Consider the following 18,805-nt stretch of genomic DNA (forward strand, 5'->3'; position numbering starts at 1 on the left):
TGCCTGACAAATACAGAAGTGGATGCTCACAGTCAGCTATTGGATGGAACACAGGGCCCCCAATGGAGGAGCTAGAGAAAGCACCCAAGGAGCTGAAGGGGTCTGCAACCCTATAGGAGGAACAACAATATGAACTAACCAGTACCCTCCAGAGCTGTGTCTCTAGTTGCATATGTAGCAGAGGATGGCCTAGTGGGCCATCATTGGGAGGAGAGGCCCTTGGTCTTGTGAAGATCATATGCCCCAGTACAGGGGAATGCCAGGGCCAGGAAGCAGTAGTGGGTGGGTTGTGGAGCAGGGCAGGGGGAGGGTATAGGGAACTTTCTGGATAGCATTTGAAATGTAAATGAAGAAAATATCTAATTAAAAAAAAAAAAAAGAAAAAAGAAAACCAGACAAGGAAACTGAAGTATTGACACTAAGTGGGTGAAAAAAGCAGAAAGTCACATGTATTATTTAGAAAGTATCATTTCAGTGATATTCTGTATTGACAGAGGCAGAGACTTTTAATAATCCATGTCTCCTGTCAGAGAATGTGAACTATAGGTTTGTCCTGATGAACAGACATCTCAAAATTCACAACTACCTAAAGTGCAAAAAAAAAAAAATATTAGGATTTTCTTTTAAATTGTTTAATTTTCAGCTGAGTGTTAAATATCGAATGTAAGGCATAGGACATTTATATTTAACTACGTAGACATGTGGACTTTGGATAAATCAGTCACATTTCTTTCACTTGTACATGATTATTTGCAGATACATAACAGCCCAATATTAATATTCATGTATAAATGTATTTCCTTCAAATTTCAACTAAAGTTAATATTATAATATTTTTTTTCTGCTTTTCTAAATGGTCTTCTAACTCAGATTGAAAAAATTCTTTAAAATATACAAAGGGATTCAGGATAATTTTCCATTGCAGTGATATGATGATGACATTTGTAATTAATTACTTCCTATCATTAACATTATAAGGCTTAGCAGGCAGGGATTGATAATATATAATATTTCTACTCTGACCCCATAAACTTTAGTGGCTAGCTGGAGGAGAAATAGATGGTAAAGTTCAAGAATTTACAATGGAAATAGTAAGGATTAAAAAGAATTTGTAACTGTAGGATAAATTTCTATTCATTACCTCATTTTCTTCTAATATTGGTCAAATTCATGAATTCTTTTGACATAACCAGCACAGTGTGGAGTAACTTCTTTGCAATGAATCAGTTACATTCTTGATACTAATCAATGGCCTGTGAACAAGAATCTAAAATATGGTCCTTTGTACAAACCAGGATTTTTTAAAAAGTAGAAATTATATTTGTAAAAATGTTATTTAATTGCATTACAAATTTTAACTAACTCTCATATTATTTGATATCCAAATATCTAAAATATCGCTTTAAATATTCACTTTCCATATATTTCTCATGTATATTTGTATAGATTGTTATTTACATATTTAATATTTAAAAACAATTTCAGTGTTAAAGAAATATTTATACTCCCAGCATCATTCTACAATAAATATGAAATGATTTTTAAAAATAAAACAAATGTTTAATGTTTCATGGAAATAAGGAACAAAATTAGCAAAATTTTAAAGTGGATTTGGAAATTAGCACTAGATGAATTAAATACCCATAGCATGATGAACCTAATTTTCCCTTATTTAGCAGTGTAGGTCTGTGTTCATGCAATCCTTTCATTAGTGTTTGTAGCTGCTTGGCAGTATAAAATAAATGTCCAACACTAAAGTTCTTATTCTTCTGGCATCATAAATACCTATCTTTATAAAATCCTTTCAAAATGGAAATCTACTTATACATACATATTAAGTACATCAAGAGGAAACAACAGCAAATATCAGCATAGTTTCCAAACCTTTAAAACAAAAATTCTTCACACTTAAAAGCTTTTGTTCTGTCTATGGCCTTTTGTTACATGATTATTCTAACAAGCACTAACTCTGAGATGTATATCACCATAATAACTTATTTAATAAACTGATAAAGTATGTTTTAGATGGTAACAGGTATATCTAAAAATTTTGGATTGATTGCCATTCTTGATATTTATATATTGTTAATCATACATTTAATGCTATAAGCTTTACTATAGTATTTGAAATCTATTCTAAGAACCTATTTAAGGTCATATTCTCTCATTATTTATGTTAAGTTTTATTGGTTTTAATCTTCTAAGAATAAAATATTTAACTCACACATCCAAGGCTAAAGAAATATTGCAGAATTGGGGGCGGAAAGCTTTTAAGAGCTAAAAGATTAGGTACTTTGTTGTGAGGTTGTGTCTCCTAGTAATATCAGCAACTGTGACAGTAAACTCTCACTAACTAGAATGCATATCCATAAACTGAACAATAGGATACGAAAACACACATGAAAAAGTCCACAAGGCTTCAACTCTACACAATAAACTGTAGGCAATTGAAGAAAACAGAGCAGGAGCAGGAGAGGTGGTCCTCTCCAGGCAGAGAATTCCAGTTGGTAGTTCACAGCTAAACAATCAACCCTGAAAACATACATACAAAACATATGTACTCACCAGGTTTTATTAAGAAATTTATATGTATATACAAGCACTTATATGCTTGCAATAATAATTGATGAAAAAGAACAGGCCATGAATTTGGAGAGTGAACAGGGCTATACTTAAGGGATTGGAGGGAGGAAAGGGAAGAGAGAAATGTAATTAATATACACTTTCAAAAAAACCCACAAATGATACAATTTTTATATGTACTTTCTAGATTTAAACTGGGCTTTGCAAGAACTAGATTGCCATATTTATGCAACATTTATCTTGGTGATAAAAGTACCTTTTCTGTCATGTATTTAGTTACAGTTTGACTAAGAACTAATATGCCCATGGTAATTGAAATGGTTGGAATAATTTCTTTGCATCATATTGAATTTTGCCAGTAAGAATAACCTAACATTACACAGGTAGAATTGATAGCAAATTATATCTTAGAAGGAGCAATCACTTCTGCTTCTAACGTGAAGGTGAAATTAAGTGCAATAAGTGTTTGATATGATTTTGAGAGGCACTTTGCTTGTTGTTGGGTATTGTTTATAGTTTTCTGCATAGTGGCATTCCATTAGTGCATGTTCCCTTTGTTAATCATAATTCAATTTTGTCCTGTGAATTCTCATGAGGCAGGCCCACTAGGAATTCCTAATGGCCAGTAAAACTCATGGATACTTCTAATACTTATTTATATTAACTATTTTAGGGAAGATAATTCACATATGCATCACTTAGTTCAGAAGATAACCTGAGACCTGAGAATTAATGAAACCGAATATAACTGAAAATATCTGTTTTACCCATTAACACATTATTCCTCTATACAATTTGTCTATGAAAATTAGTCCTTAGTGGGAAATTCATTCAGTTGCTGCAACACACACACACACACACACACACACACACACACACACACACACACACACACACACACACACACACACACACCAAGCAACTCCTGCTCCCCAACACTCAATGAATCAGCCATGGTGTGGTTGGCATAATGTTTTTATTTAATTTCCTCACTTGTGTGAGGAACAGATCTAACCATCTTAACCTGTGTTTATGTTGACTCTCACTGTGTGGTTTCAATTAAAAAAAAAAGTAAGGATAGAGAGCTTGTACACTCCAACTAGGATAGTGCATTTGTACAATAATAGCCCTTTTTCTTGTTAAAGTGTGTGAATAGTTGAAGAGTTTTAAAGAGAGTGGAGTGAAGGTATACTTGATCGGTCCATTGGCAATGTATGTGGCAATGTATGTTTGGTAATATAATGCAGGTATAGACAGTGTAGATAAATTTCATTGTGCCACAATTAGATGGGCAGCCACTAATAAGAGGTTAGCACTAGATGAAAATGAACTAAATGTGAACTAGAAAATTCTCATGCTTTATTTGTAAAACTTTATGCCTTGTTTATACAGTATATTCACATGGTACAGGAAAGGATAATGAAATAGGATTCTTAAAGATGCTTGATTTACTACAAGAGAGCAGGAATAAATTATAAAGCTGGCTTTCACATACATGCATACATACCTGTACATACACACACACAACACATACAACACACATACATTTATGATTTCAAGACCTCAATTTGGACTAGTGGATTAAGTATTTGACCTGAGTCAGAATTTCAAAGATGGAGTATTGATCTGGGCTAGAAAGAAAATGTCTTAAAGTCACAGATTATTGTTGATTATAAGTTGTAGCTGAAGCCTAGATAAAAGTCCTGACATGCAGGTAGAACATTTTAAATCTCTCTTCTAGAAAATTTCTGTTGAAATTTGTTTTCATGTCTGGTGATTTGTATTTATTTACATTCAGGGAAGTTTACAATTATAAACTTCTTTTAAGGGCTTTTAGTATAGGTTATTAACAAGATATATACTTCAGTTACAAAATAAAACATTGCATTAAAGAGAGGAGAGGGTGTATTAAATATTTGTGATTCATTTATTTATTTTTTGTACTTACTATAGCCCCAGTAAGTACATAAAGAAGTGCAATTCATGTTACAAACTCTTTTGCTGGAGAAATACATTTTATCCAGAATAAGAAATTTGAGCAGCAATACACAAGTATACAAATCTAACCGCTCCAGGGAGCTGCAAAATTTAATATGGATGAAGCGGTGGGTGATTTTATAATGGAGAAAGGAGCATACTACAAACTAAGCTGGTATTTAGAGTTAAAATTGTAAATCTTCATATTACAATATAACTACGGGCTTGGATTTCATTCTCTAGACAGTAGAAACAGAAATTTAGAAAGAGCCTTGTACCCTAAAATGAAAGATAATTCAGAAATGAGTCCCATCAAGTCAGAAGGCTATTTTAAGACATCATTAATGGTTCAAGGAAAAAAATCATTAAAAAAGAGATCATGTATTAAACTGAGATAATTATTAGGAGATAAGTTACCATGAACTAAGTTTAAGTTTGTCCAGTGTCTTACAGAAACCGAGAAAGTAATTGTAATTGTTTGTGTACTGATAGAAAAATTATTAGTCTGTAAAGTAAAAGTATAATCTGACATCAGTAAAATAAGTTAAAACTGGAGGTTTTGAGAAGTCTGAGTCAGTATGGAATATTTGGACACTTTATACATCTCTAAGTCCATGTAGCCTCCTGCTGGTTTGTGCTAACTAGACAGAATGATGAATTTATATATATGTAATTGTGTAAGGCAAGAACAGTGTGTATTGTGCTCAGGTCAGATACCCCCGTATCACTGTTCTCTTCCTCAGTTCCATTTCCATTCTCTTTGATTCCAACTCACTTGGTACCCCAGGGCAGAAGAAAGCCAAGAGGGAACTGTGGTCAGGATCTCCACTGCAATCTGACATCCTTTAGAATGATAAGGGCCAAGCACTACCTCACTTTCTGTGATAGCTTCCATGGCTATGCTTGGACTTTGGGCTGAAGGGCCCTCATGCAGTGGCTCAGGCTTTCTTCTCAGGGTCTTGCAAAGATGTGGGCTCCTGTGATTCCCATCTGTTCCAGTCCCCTGTCACCCCCGTCACAGACTTTGTGAAGGTAAACCAATTAAAACAAGATCAGTTTCCGTTCCTTTTTTGCTCTATCTAACTCCATTAAATGGTTGTCTTATAAGTAAAGCAATTGTTCTTGTTCTTACCCTAGCACGCATTTTCTTTGCTTTCCTAATTTTTCCTCATGTGTTAGGCATGGGCTAAATATAGCCCCAAGCCTGCATGAAGCTAAGTGAATCCTTTGAGTCCTTTTCACTTAGCCTGAAATTCTGAGAAAGGTTTCATTTAACTCATAATATTCTATCCAGAAAAGATCTCCAGTTGCTCCCATTTCCCAGCTGCACCTTACTATCTTTCATTGGATATAACATGACAGACATTTTAACATCTTAGCACCTAGGAAGTAGATGATGTAGCACAATGCTTTGGAGATATGGGCATACTTATAACACAGTAATGTACTGAAATAGTGAACCCTCAAGGAATATTGACAACTTTTCATTTATATCTAGTGTTAAATGATAACTGGAAAGTGTAGACAATCCAGTTTTCTGATAGTTTTTCCAATGCATAGATCTTTTCATACATTAAATTCTTTGAGGACACTCTGAGGATTTGCTATGAGACATAGTATTGGTCTGTAAGACTAGGTATTTCACAAAGGAAAAGGTGACTGTCATACTGCCCTGAAGTTTGAAAGTCCTGTTAGGTGGCTTGATTGATTTGCCTTATTCAAGGTCTCCATGTTGGTTCACATTATAATAAGGAAATATTGAGACAAAAAGCCAGAGATATTCACATGCTCGCGCTGCTCTTATTGTGAAAACCTGACCCAGATGGAACTAACTGGAATATCACAAAGGTGATATTCTTTCCCTTCAAAGTCAATCCTCCTTACCTAAGGTTTGATTCATCTCCCCTTTAAGGCTCTGTACAGAGGATCCAGCTCCCAGTACAGGGCAAGCATATTCAGACCATACCCAGACCTTAAGTATCAAGGTAACTTTAATGGGCACCTTTATCATCTGCACAATTCAAAGGTTTCCACAACCTCACAATCTCTGTGACTTTTAATATTGTCATAGCATTTCTTGAAATTAAGAGGACCCATATATTTATTATTCACTGGGCTCTGACAATTATGTATTCAGTCCTTATTAATTTCACAGTGCTGATAGGGAGAATAGAATATACGTGATTAAATGATCTTTAATTTTTTATCAAATTTAAAAATAATGCTAGTTAACCAACTTGTAACTAGATTTACAAAAGACCTGAGACACCTTACAAGGAGCTAGCAGATTTGTGATAGTGGAAACAAATTGTGGCAATTTATCCTGGCGTCTTGTAAGAGTACTTTATTTATTAGTGACTTCTTTTAGAGCCTATTACAGATAAATCTTATATACACTATGCCTGGTCTACTTTGGATACTCACTTTAGTTCTACAAGTACAAAACCATAGAGCACAATTCTGTTAAATTGGTTTATAAGTCATTTCTACGTCCCTATACAGATTCAATAATATGTAAATGAAGGTGTCTGTATTACTAGAGAAATTCTAAGTCCTGGAACTTCTCTGACATTTACTTTTATTCAACATTTATTTATAGGGAAATATCTGGGAGCAGATTTTACGAATTCCATTCATCTTGGAAATAATCAATGCAGTCCCCTTCATCATCTCAGTAAGTATTAGCATCTTAAAAAGGATTTTTTCACTAGATTTAAATAAATTTTATATGTCTAAATACTTTTACATAATAAAAGCTAAAAGGCATGGATTCAGATTTTGAATAAAGTCAGTAGGATGACTGAATTGTATAGTTAAGTGAAATCTAGTATGTTTCAGTATAATAACTTAATGAAACCTACTAGAGAATTATACAGCGCAGAGGTATCATTTGAACAAATGCCAGTATTGTCTAAAGATCCTTAAAATTATATTATTTATATTGTTTAGAGATAGAAACCCATCATATGAGATATTTACCCCAGACTTTATACTGTGAGCATGCTCAGATCTAGTTTCTCTATGGAATTTACCCAGTTTGGTTCTTCACTAGAGCCAAATGGCAAGCTCCTCCTCAACGTGCTCTGTTTCCCCTGCAATAATTCTGTTAAATTAACTTATAAGTTGATCCTTAAGGTCTAGGTATGAACTGAATATGCTTGCCCTGTACTGGAAGCTGGATCCTCTGTAGCCACCCTATGCTACAGTTGTTCGGTTCCACTATCATCTCATATGTTTGTAACCATGAGGATCTCACTCATAAAATTAGGTTCTAGTATCAATTTGATATAGCGATGATGTTTGAAATTAGGGGTGTTTGGACTTTTCTTGAAAAAAAAAGAAGAGAAAACAAGTCATTATTTGAAGCTGCTCTTTACTTCTTATATTTTAATTTGAGTGACTTATGTACAGAGAGAGCTGGAACTAAATTAAATGAAGAGTTCACTGAATATAAGTACAAGTGACTGCAGTTTCTCAACATCATTTAAATTGGTTGAATCTTAAGACAGCCTTGTAACACGTTACCACCTCAAGTAGAGGAATAGCAATGTAAAAAAAAAAAAAAAAAAAAAACCACATGAGAAGACTTAATAATAGAATCAGTAAGGTTGTGTCTGACATCTTTGAAATCTCTTACTTTATGAGCCTGTAATAATTCCCTCAAGAAAGACTTTAGCAATGAGTAAAGACTATTCATTAGTGTTGATTTCGAAGTATTTGGTGCTGTTTTAAATCTTTTCTTTATTTCATTAACTTTTATTCTGTTTTACATTTCTTTTTAATCTACTTGATATAATTTCTTCCTGTGAGATAAAAGTTTAGGGGTTTTTCTTGCTTATTTTTCAGATATTCTGGCCTACTCTAAGAAATCTATTTGTTCCAGTTTTTCTAAATTGTTGGCTTGCCAAACATGCCTTGGAAAATATGATTGTAAGTAACAGCAGGAAGGTTTAAAACAAAAAATATGTTCATGTCCACTATGTTTTTCTTATTCTCAGTGTTTCCGTAGAAGGAGAAGGGTATTTGGCCTCTTATTTGGTCCTTTGACATTCTGTCTGCTCTTGTATATTTGCATAATATGCAGGATTTATCGTTATAGTTATTGAAATTTCAAATGTTTTCATTTTTGAACTTTCACCATAATTCACTGTTTTAAATAGTTTTATTTAACTATTTAGCAGTAAACTACTGTTGCCAGATAAGCTCTCTTCAGCTCCTTCAGTCCTTCCCCTAACTCCTCCAGTTGTATCCCTGGGCTCACTCCAATGGTTGTCTGCGATCATCTGCGAGATGATCTGGCAGAGTCTCTCAGGAGACAGCTGAATCAGGTTCCTGTCAGCAAGCACTTCATGGCATCAGCAGTAGTGTCTGAGTTTGCTTTCTGCATTTGGGATCGATCCCTAGGTGGGGCAGTCTCTGGATGACCTTTCCTTCAGTCTCTGTTCCACTCTTTGTTCCATTCTTTTCTTTAGAGATGAGCAATTCTGGGTTAAATTTTTTGAGATGGGTGGGTAGCACCATCCCTTAACCCGGGTGCCTTGCCTAACCTCTGGATTTGGTCTCCACAGGTTCGCTTCTCCCTCCCCTTTGTGGGGTACGTGCAACACCTGAGTTTCGTGCTGTAATTCGCTCAGTTCAAATACTGCTCCTGATATCAATAGCTACTACCTGTAGCACACATAACCTACTTACCATTTCTTGAAACATGTAAAACATGTTAAACATGTTTCCTGTGAAACATCAGTCACTCGAAATATGGGTTGAAGAGTGTCAAAGGAAGATCTTATTATGGTAGAGAGACAACTGGATGGGTGGGGGAGTACCCTCCTAGAGGCAGGGTAAGAGGGAATGGGATGGGGGTTCTGGATGGGAGATCTGAGAAGGGGATAACATTTGAAATGTAAATAAAGAAAATATCCAATAAAAGAAAAAAAAAAGTTCTGCTCAGGTTCACTGACATGGGAAAACAATCTAAGGGATGGGAAGCTGGGAAGTCTTGGGGCCTTGGGCTCCACACTACTGGAGGTAGCCATCCTGAATTACTGTTTACAGTCAACCTCTTAATAAGGCCGATTGCAAGCCAATCACCAGCAACAGTAGGCCCTAATCTGGTCCTGATAAACTCTGAACCAGTGTTGATCCCATCCTGAAGACCTTACATCCAACTATCCAGTCACAGGGAACCTCGGTTCCAGAACTTCCCCCTAAACAACTACATCCTCTCTTGGTCAATGATATCAAAAATCTTTCAAATACTGAATGTTTACAAGCCCAAACTTACCTCCTCTTGTTGGTTGTGTTATAAGGCTAGCCCCTAGCCCCTTTTATGATGGCACTGGGTTAATAGCTAAGTATGTTTCTGAAAGGGACTCTATGAGCAGATGGTCACAGGAATGCCCAGCTTTAACCCTCCAGACTATATCAGGACAGGGTATGTCTGGGGAATGTCCCCTTGTCACATCAACACTCTTGCAATCCAACCATTCCCATAATCAATTCCAAGTGCATTATTTCTCCAGAATAGGCGTGGTGGACCTGTTCTGTGGGACTGACCCCTGTGTGCATGGAGAAATTCTCAGTTTCTCTACCCTGAGAGGGCTCTGTATATTGGTTCAATTAGTGCCCCTCATAACCTATTATTTGGAAGAAGCAGTGCTAAGAGCTTAAGTAGGGCATGTTGAGGATGACCTTATGAGATAATAGAGAGAACCCATGTCTTTAACCTTAGCTTTCCTTCTAGGGGCAGGTCAAATTCTAGCCAAAGCTGTCACTGGAATAGCTGCACTAACATTACAGGCAAGAATTACAATAGTTTAAAGGCGGACATAGATGAGGACATTCAGCACCTAGACAAATCCATCTTTCATTTGGAGTGCAATGTCGACTCTCTTGCTGAAGAAGAGTTACAGAATAGGCGAGAACTGGACTTAATCTTCCTACAACTGGGAGGACAATGTACCACTTTACATGAAAAGGGTTTTTTTTTTCTATGCAAACCATTCTGGAATTATTAAAAAAAATCATTGGCTAAAGTTAGGGAAAGTATAGGCCGACACCAGAGGCAACGGGAAGATTCCAAAAGTTGGTAGCACTCACTATTTGATTCCTCCCCCGGGTTAACAACTCATATTTCCACTCTAATGGGACCCTTAGTTATTCTTTTGCTTCTCCTTATCTTTGAACCATGCATTATTTATATTTTACAAAATATAAATTTACAAAATATAAAACAGAGATTGGGAACTATTCAATTGATGGTGATGAGGTCACATTACCAACAAATTAGTACAAACAATCCATATCCCAAAGAATCCAAGATTGGCCTCTGAAGCCACTAGTAGAAGGGGAGAATGAAGAGGCCAAAGTAGTAGAATAGTTTCATCTTGCTCTCCAAACTCCATTTTAAGTTACTTGTCCTCAGAGTGACATGACCCCTAACTCTGGGCTCTGGGAAAGAGATCACAAAGTGTTCTCAGCAGTTGGAAATAGACATAACAACTGTGGCCAGTTCACAATAACAGGATAGACTGGTCACAATAACAGGATGAGTTAAGAAAACAGGAGTCCTTCCCAGATCAAGATGTCCCTTTTAGATGTGTGGTCTCTCCTTGTGGTTTGCATCAATCAGTGTAAAGGCCAATATTCCTTTACAGATTTACCCAATCATGTAACACCAATGCTTGAAAGCCCCTACCTCTAACTTCTTCAGTATATAAACCCTAAGTCCCTAGACCTGGGTATCACTTTCTTAACCTCTTGCATCAGGAAAGTTTGTGACCTGAGTCTAAACTCAAATAAAGACTCTCGTGTGTTTGCATTGGAACTCTGGTCCCTGGTGGTCTTTTGGGGGTTTCCAGATCTGGGCATAACAAAGGTTTATATGCAACACCTGAGGTTCATATTGTAGTTTGCTCAGTTCAAGTAATAATAATCCTGATATCAATAGCTACTCCCGGTAGAACACATAACTTCTTTCCTCTTTCTTGAGCTGGTTATTGCATGCCTACTGTTTTTCTTAGCAGAATTCTGTGTCTGGCCATCTTTCACATGCACCATTCCTACAGTGAATTTCCTGGTCTCAGTATCTATTGAAAATCAGAGTCTGAGAGTATGTGACCCCCTCAGCCTTGCATTGTACATGTTTGCAAAACCAGTACTACTTGATGAGGTTGCCAATTTGTGCCTTTTCCAAGCTGGGGAAACAGCTGTTTTGTGTGCTGACCCTAGAGAGAGCCTCTGGATGCTCTCTGTGGTGCTAATCTGTTTAACAATTACAGCTGCTTTTTAGCAGCCTAGCCTTCAACTTTAAGTTCAGTTCTTTCACCCTTAAATGACACATTTAAAAAAAAAACAAAAAAAATTAAGAAAAAAACCTTTCTGTTCCAGTTCTTGCACTTCCTCAAAATAACCTATACAAGAACAGTCAATATTACTACAGTGTCCCTGCCTGTATATTATCATGTCTTACACTTTCCTGTACTAAACATATTAGTCTATTGAATTAAAATTCAGACTCATTAAGGTATCAGGGCATAAGCAACAGGCTTCTAGATTTGCTTTCAGAATATCATACCAATAGCCTCCAGCTCTTCTCTATATATAATTCTTGTTCCCCTGTGAAATCTTGTAAGTTGGAGCCTGTGTTCTTCAACACTGCCACCAGAAAAGCTCATGAAGTTCTGCTTAAAACATTTAGAAGTTCTCTGGCCCAGAATTGAAGGCTGTCACACATTAGTTTGTAAATTAATACAAAGCAATTAGATACACATTATCTGATTTATCAAATTAACAACCCAACTGTTTTTTGTTTGTTTGTTTGTTTTGTTGTTACTGCAATCAAACACCTAATACAAAACAGATTAATGAAGAAAGGGCTTATTTGGTTTATAGTTCTAGAAGCTATTCCATCAAGGTGTGGAAAGTATGGCCAGCATTATATGATTTGTAACATTGTTTTTGTAGTCAGTAAACAGGGAGTGATCAGGAAATGGGATTAAGCTATCTTAAGTCTAAAGGTCCCAAGTGATTGATTTTTTTCAGCAAGGATCCATATTCTATGGATTCCATTACAGGGCTAGATCAGTGGGGGAAGACATCTACTACCAATCTTGACAACTTGAGTTCTATCCATGTGGCTGAAGGAAAGACTGAAGTCCTGCTAGTTGTCGTCCACCTTTCATACAAGAACCATGATACATATGCACATGCACTCAGAGAGGAGACATAGTATTCATATGTGCACACACATGTACACATACACCCTTAACACACACACAGGCTATACATTTTAAATGCAAGAATATGGTTTTCACAAATTTGGAGATTTGTGTACCAGCTAGAGACCAAATGTTGAAACACATGAAGTCTCCACAGCAGACATACTGAATACTACGACTTTAACGGGCATTGGATTGAATTTCTCTGATAATGCTTTTATCTTAAAAGAAGGTAATTTAGTTGCAATCTTCCTGTGGAAATATTCACAAACACACACATACATACATACGACATGCAAGGTATTGTATCTTTTGTGTGTAGTGTTTAGTAATATTGATCACATTTCTTGGAAATTACACTTGTTAGCATTAGCACTTGTTTTTCGCTCAAATGACCTTTAAGCAGACATTATGTCAGAAGCTTTGGCTAAAGACTTATTAGAATAACATTTGAGCATTTGCAGCAGATGAAAGTTTCTAAGTGCTTATCTGAAGTAAGTCCACATTTCTTAGGAAAGCACAGGGCCAATGGTAGCAATGGTGGGTAAACATGTCCTGTGGAACAGCTCCTGCTGTCTTCCCTGACCCGAAAAATACCCTTTTGACTGAATAAATTGCAAATGAAAAAAACTGCTCCCAGAATCAAATAAATTTTTGGGCATGGCTATGTAATTAGCTGTTGGAAAAAATAACCTCTCAATGTCAGGAACTCTCAGTCAGTAACAGCCCATTTACAGTGCTAGTTTAGGCTCCCCAGGCCACTGCAGTATGGTAGCTTGCTTTTTCAGCTCGCAGTGAATGGTAAAGTTCCTACTGTTTTCCTGATCATTGGCTCCTCTGCTCCAGGATTCTAAAGAATGAGAGATGAAATTCTGAACAATAAACATAGGTATTTGTTTTCATAACAGACTTGGGCAGTCTTGTTATGCACCACAGAAAGCTACAATGAGGACCTGAGGTCATTTTCTTAAAGACATTCATTTTCTCATACTTCCACAATTATAATATGGATGAGACTGAATTCTTAAAATTTTGAGATTAACAGAAAATTGTGAGAAAAACATTGAAGAATCCAAAATATGCCTTATGAACTTAATATTTTAATTATTTATACATATATATATATATATATATATATATATATATATTTTAGGTTTTTCGAGACAAGGTTTTTCTGTATAGCCCTGGCTGTCCTGGCACTCACTTTGTAGACCAGGCTGGCCTCGAACTCAGAAATCTGTATTTTAATAACTTTTTATTTAAAATTGTCACATACTGTGAAGTGGATAAATTGTTTGCTATTAAATATTTCATTTTAAAAATATTTAATCAATATTCCTAAACTGTTATTTAGAGACATCAGTTTTGAACTATTATTATATTGTACATTTTATTTTAATAGTACTAAATATAATTATTTTATTTAACAAATACAAATTTACAATAAATATAAGCATATAGAACTACTAATGTCCATTTCAGTTGATTTTAAATGATTAAATTCTGATCTTTTTCAGTAACGTCTTATTTTATGAATGTATATAGACATGAATAGAAATAACATACTTTGGTATATTGATCTATTTTTCAAGTTACCTTATATTGTCTGGGGAGTACTACATGTGTCTGTTCAACATATACATCTTAATTCATATTTATTTTAAAATTAGTACTACTGAAAAACTACTAATATTTGTTAAAGGAAATGTTTCCTTTCCTATATTACAGACTCCTCTAATTCTATTAATTGTTTATTAGTGAGTTTTAATTTTACTTCCAGTTACCATTTAATGCTTTCTTCATTGATAAATATTTTTTCTGAAACTCTGCATTTGTTTTTGTCTGTGAGAAGTCATTAACATTGAAAGAGGTGGTCATCTGGGTTTTTTTGGGGGGTGGTTGTTTGTTTGGTTTGGTTTATTTTTGTTTTTGTCTTTGAGATGGCCTTTGGCTATACAGCCCAACCTGAGTTTCAACTCACAATTTCCCTTTCTTAGGCTCTTGCATACTAAGGCCTGTACCATCATACAGTGTGTGATGTGCCTGGAACTGCAACACGTATTCTGCTTCCTGCAAAGCAAGGGACCTGAATCTTAGCTCTTTATGGTTCTTTCCATTTTCTATCTTTGTAATATGAATTGTACCATAAATTATGTCTAGATCCATATAAAATGATAAGATACTGCTAAGTTCATTTAAACATATAAATTATGTATAGTGGATACTTGACAATTAATCTCAAGTGTCTTTACTATTTATCAAGATTTCTAATGTGCTCTCTTTTATTCTAGAATGATCTTCATAGAGCCATTCAGCGTACACAGTCTGCAATGTTTAATCAAGTTTTGATTTTGATATCTACTTTACTATGCCTTATCTTCACTTGGTAAGACCATATATAGCTTCCCTCTTATTTTTTATATTTTTAAATTTTTTTATGGGGAACTGTATTATAAATCAATTTCATCAAAATTTGGCTATTATAAAGATAAGCTTTACTGTAATACATAAAAAGTTCATCTACAGAATTAAAATGAAGTTTTTTTCTTAGTTTTACAGACAAAACAAGAAAGCACATGTATCATGTGACTTTGGGATTTACTGAAACTTTGACATTTTCTCAAAGGTAAACAGCTAAGTCACAAGGATTTGGCCCATATGGCATGGTTGTCAAGCACCTATTTTTCCTTCAAATCATTGACATACAGGCAGCCTCCTCCCTCTGTTTTCTTCAGAGCAGAAACATTCTTGAAGATAATGTTTATACCTTTATACCTATGACTCGCCATATACACCTCTGTGTCAGCACATTATTTTACTGTGGGACCTGCTGGGATGCATTGTTAGGGAAAGATCCTTTTATTGGACTAAAAGGGAGCGCTACAGAGAGAAATTCTTAATACTGTGTGGGAGCATTACCTGTCAATCAAAAGCTGATGGCCTATTAGCTGAGGCAGGAAATAGAAGGTGAAACATCACATAGAGAGACAAATATAATTCTGATAAAGACTGAAGAGTAGGAGATCCACCCTGAAATCTGAGGTAGCTGAACACATGAAACCGAGGAGAGGTAACCAACCATATGACTAGAATAAACACAGAAGGCAGACATAGACTAGAATGAACAAGTTATGTAAGGTACAAGCTAGTCAGGAAATGAGCCAAAGCTCATGGTCTAGGTTTTTATTCATAAATAATTAAGTCTCAGAGTCATTATTTTGGGAACAAAGAAGCAGAGTGAAAAAGCCCGTGGTTGCAATGCAGTGGCAAGACTCTTGGCTTTGAACTATGAGGCCTGGCACTTTGGGTTATTATGACTTGAATTTATTCTCTCTTTTGGAAGTCATGCTTAATATTGCAGAATGTTCCGATGTGAAATGGAGTTAGCATCAATCTAAATACACACCTGTATTAGCTACATCTGCTAGATACAAACATTCCTATAGATATGTGTATACAGACATGGGTATAATGTGAGTGTGTGTGTGTGTGTGTGTGTGTGTGTGTGTGTGTGTGTGAAAGAGAGAAGGGGAATGGAGGGGAGGAGAAGGGAGAGAGGGAGAGGGGGGAGGGAGAGAGCTAATGAGCTATTTTGTATTAATAGTATGTGGTTAATAATAAATTGATCTTGAATATGTTTATTTTAGAGTTTTATGCTTGAAAAGGAATACAAAATATTTAACATTTAATTATAATTTTTGAATAATGTTTTTAACCTTTCACAAACAGCATTCTGGATTCTCTTGACAAACATCTAACTGCATAAATAAAATTTATAGAAATGCTAAAAGTGATTCCATCACACAGTACTGAAAACTCTTATTAAACTAAATGATTTCTGAAGCAATGCCACGAAGAATTCTTAATTGAAGAATAATCACATTATTTTAATAATAATTTTTACCTTAAAGAATTTACAAAATTAAAATTTCTATGTGCAAAGACTAATTTTTCTGAGGTTGGATAATTTCTTTAGGAAAAAATCAGTAATTGCTAGGTACAATATAAAATGAATTTGGTAAAGACATTTTGTCTAGGGATTGTAGCTCAGTTCTACCATCGTTGATGACTACTCAATGCAGGAAAAAAAAATATGTAATTTTGGGTTATGTAGAAGTATATCTACTGTTAATGATCATCTTTTCATGTTATAATCCCCCTTTGAGTACTAAGGCCAGACATTCATAGTGTTTTTCTTACCTGATCCATGAAACTATAATGAAAATTATTTTGATGGTGGTGGGATGGCTCAAGTCTTAGGGAAGCAGCTGTAACAGCACCTCCTTCCCACCAACTTGGTAGCTCAAAAAAATTAGTAACTATATTTCCATGGAATCCAGCACCTGCTTCTGGCCTTCAGCAACACCATTCACGCATTATCTATATATACATATCAAGTCCAACCTAGTATACATTATTTACTTAAAGTGTGTGTGTGTGTGTGTGTGTGTGTGTGTGTATCTAACTTAATACATTCTTTGTAATTCAAACCTAGAAGACTCAGGAACTTATATTGTGTTGCATTGGCTGTATTCTTAAAAAACAAAACAAAACTCACAATTCTAAGATTACCTGTTTTAGAAAGGGGCTATCTAGCTCTAAAACACATGTAGGCCTCACAATTACTAACATTACAAAGCATGATTATTGAGCATCTGTCTATGAGGGACGCAAGCTCAGTGCCAAACTGAAATAGGCATTAAGCTGCTGACCCATTCTTTCCAGAAAATGTGCTGAAGTGTTTTTCCCATCATTGTAATGGAATTGGACTCATCTGTCCACATGCTGGCTCCCTACCCCTCTTCATCAGTGATGCTTGCTGTGGAGACAGCTGGCCATTGCAATTCATCCTGCATCTTGGTAACAAAGCAATTGTAACTGGTACATCCGGGAATCAACTGCATGACTTTAGCTCAATTATCAATATATTCTAACCAGTAATAAGTACTATAATTGATAATACATTTGCTGTTTCTAATTTTACATTTATGGACTTATTTTTTCAAGTTCTTTGCCAAAAACTTTAGTTTTTTTGTTTTTTAATTCATATGCATAGTTTCACATTCTTATTCCATAGAGCTGTAACACAAAGATTTGCACAAATGGATATTTTTTTTCTGGTTGTAGTCCAATGTAAAAATTTTAATCTACTTTCTAAGTCTTTGTCAGTAAGAAAAAGATCCATTTATTTCTGTGCTCTGGCCTTAACTGTAGTTTACGCATTTAGTTCAATAGCAATTTGGCCCTTTCTTCTTCATGTGTTAATGCGTGTTGGAGAAATGTGCTCTTAAGTTGTTGGGCTCTGCTCGTCTGGTTAGGAAATTGTCACTTGGGATTTGAGAAGGCAAATTTGGACTTGAACAATAATTAATTAAGTTCGGATATAGTCTCATGGAATCTCCAAAAAATTATGATTATGGAAATAGAAAGCTAAAAAAAAAAAACAAGACAGAAATGAAAATTCTCCGAAGTGTAATGTTTGAGCTTTTGTTTCATGTGGAATTACAGACTTGATGAGTAAAGTATGATTCTAAATGATATTTAAATAGCTATCATATAATATTGCAGTATTTTATTTTAAATAAGTAATAAGTAGTTAGATATCTTAAATTCAGCAGAGTTTTCAAAACTGTGGTATTTTTCAGAATATCTGTGACACTTGGAACACTGCTGTGCAAGGAGGAAGCCCACAGAGCAGGTCCCACTTGGGTTCTCTATGTCCTTTATCCAGAGTATTTTGTATTAATGAGCACCAGCGACTTTATGTTTAATTCTAAAGGGCAATTTTAGCAGTAACAATAGCCTTTCTGATGAGGGAGCCTCTACAGGCTGCCTCAACAAACAACTCAAGGAACAGTGTTCTGCCCTCAGCACTGAGAATTCGGTTGAAAGCCACTTCAGCTCTATTATATAGCCATCACTTCTCAGTTTGTTCAATAAATGATAGTTTTCTATATGGGTTTTATGTGTATCCTTAATTGTGATTGGTCATTCGTCCACACCTTAAATTTCTACTATGCTATATCTTC

General features: G+C 35.3%; 1 protein-coding gene across 5 annotated transcripts in view; it reads left to right on the top strand.

The window, feature by feature from the left end:
- The window catches only part of Kcnt2 (potassium sodium-activated channel subfamily T member 2), a 350,913-nt gene that overhangs the window by 119,141 nt on the left and 212,967 nt on the right, over nucleotides 1-18,805 (top strand). For 3 of the 5 annotated variants that reach the window (XM_029477031.1, XM_029477035.1, XM_029477039.1), the window contains exons 6-9: nucleotides 7,160-7,234; nucleotides 8,407-8,490; nucleotides 15,068-15,162; nucleotides 15,328-15,402. In XM_029477031.1, the coding sequence (XP_029332891.1) occupies nucleotides 7,160-7,234; nucleotides 8,407-8,490; nucleotides 15,068-15,162; nucleotides 15,328-15,402 (329 nt within the window). The remainder of the gene's footprint in view (nucleotides 1-7,159; nucleotides 7,235-8,406; nucleotides 8,491-15,067; nucleotides 15,163-15,327; nucleotides 15,403-18,805) is intronic. The other 2 variants (XM_021157906.2, XM_021157915.2) reach the window with 1 other exon arrangement.

The sequence above is a fragment of the Mus caroli genome, chromosome 1 (assembly GCF_900094665.2).
Source record: "Mus caroli chromosome 1, CAROLI_EIJ_v1.1, whole genome shotgun sequence".
NCBI lineage: Eukaryota > Metazoa > Chordata > Mammalia > Rodentia > Muridae > Mus > Mus caroli.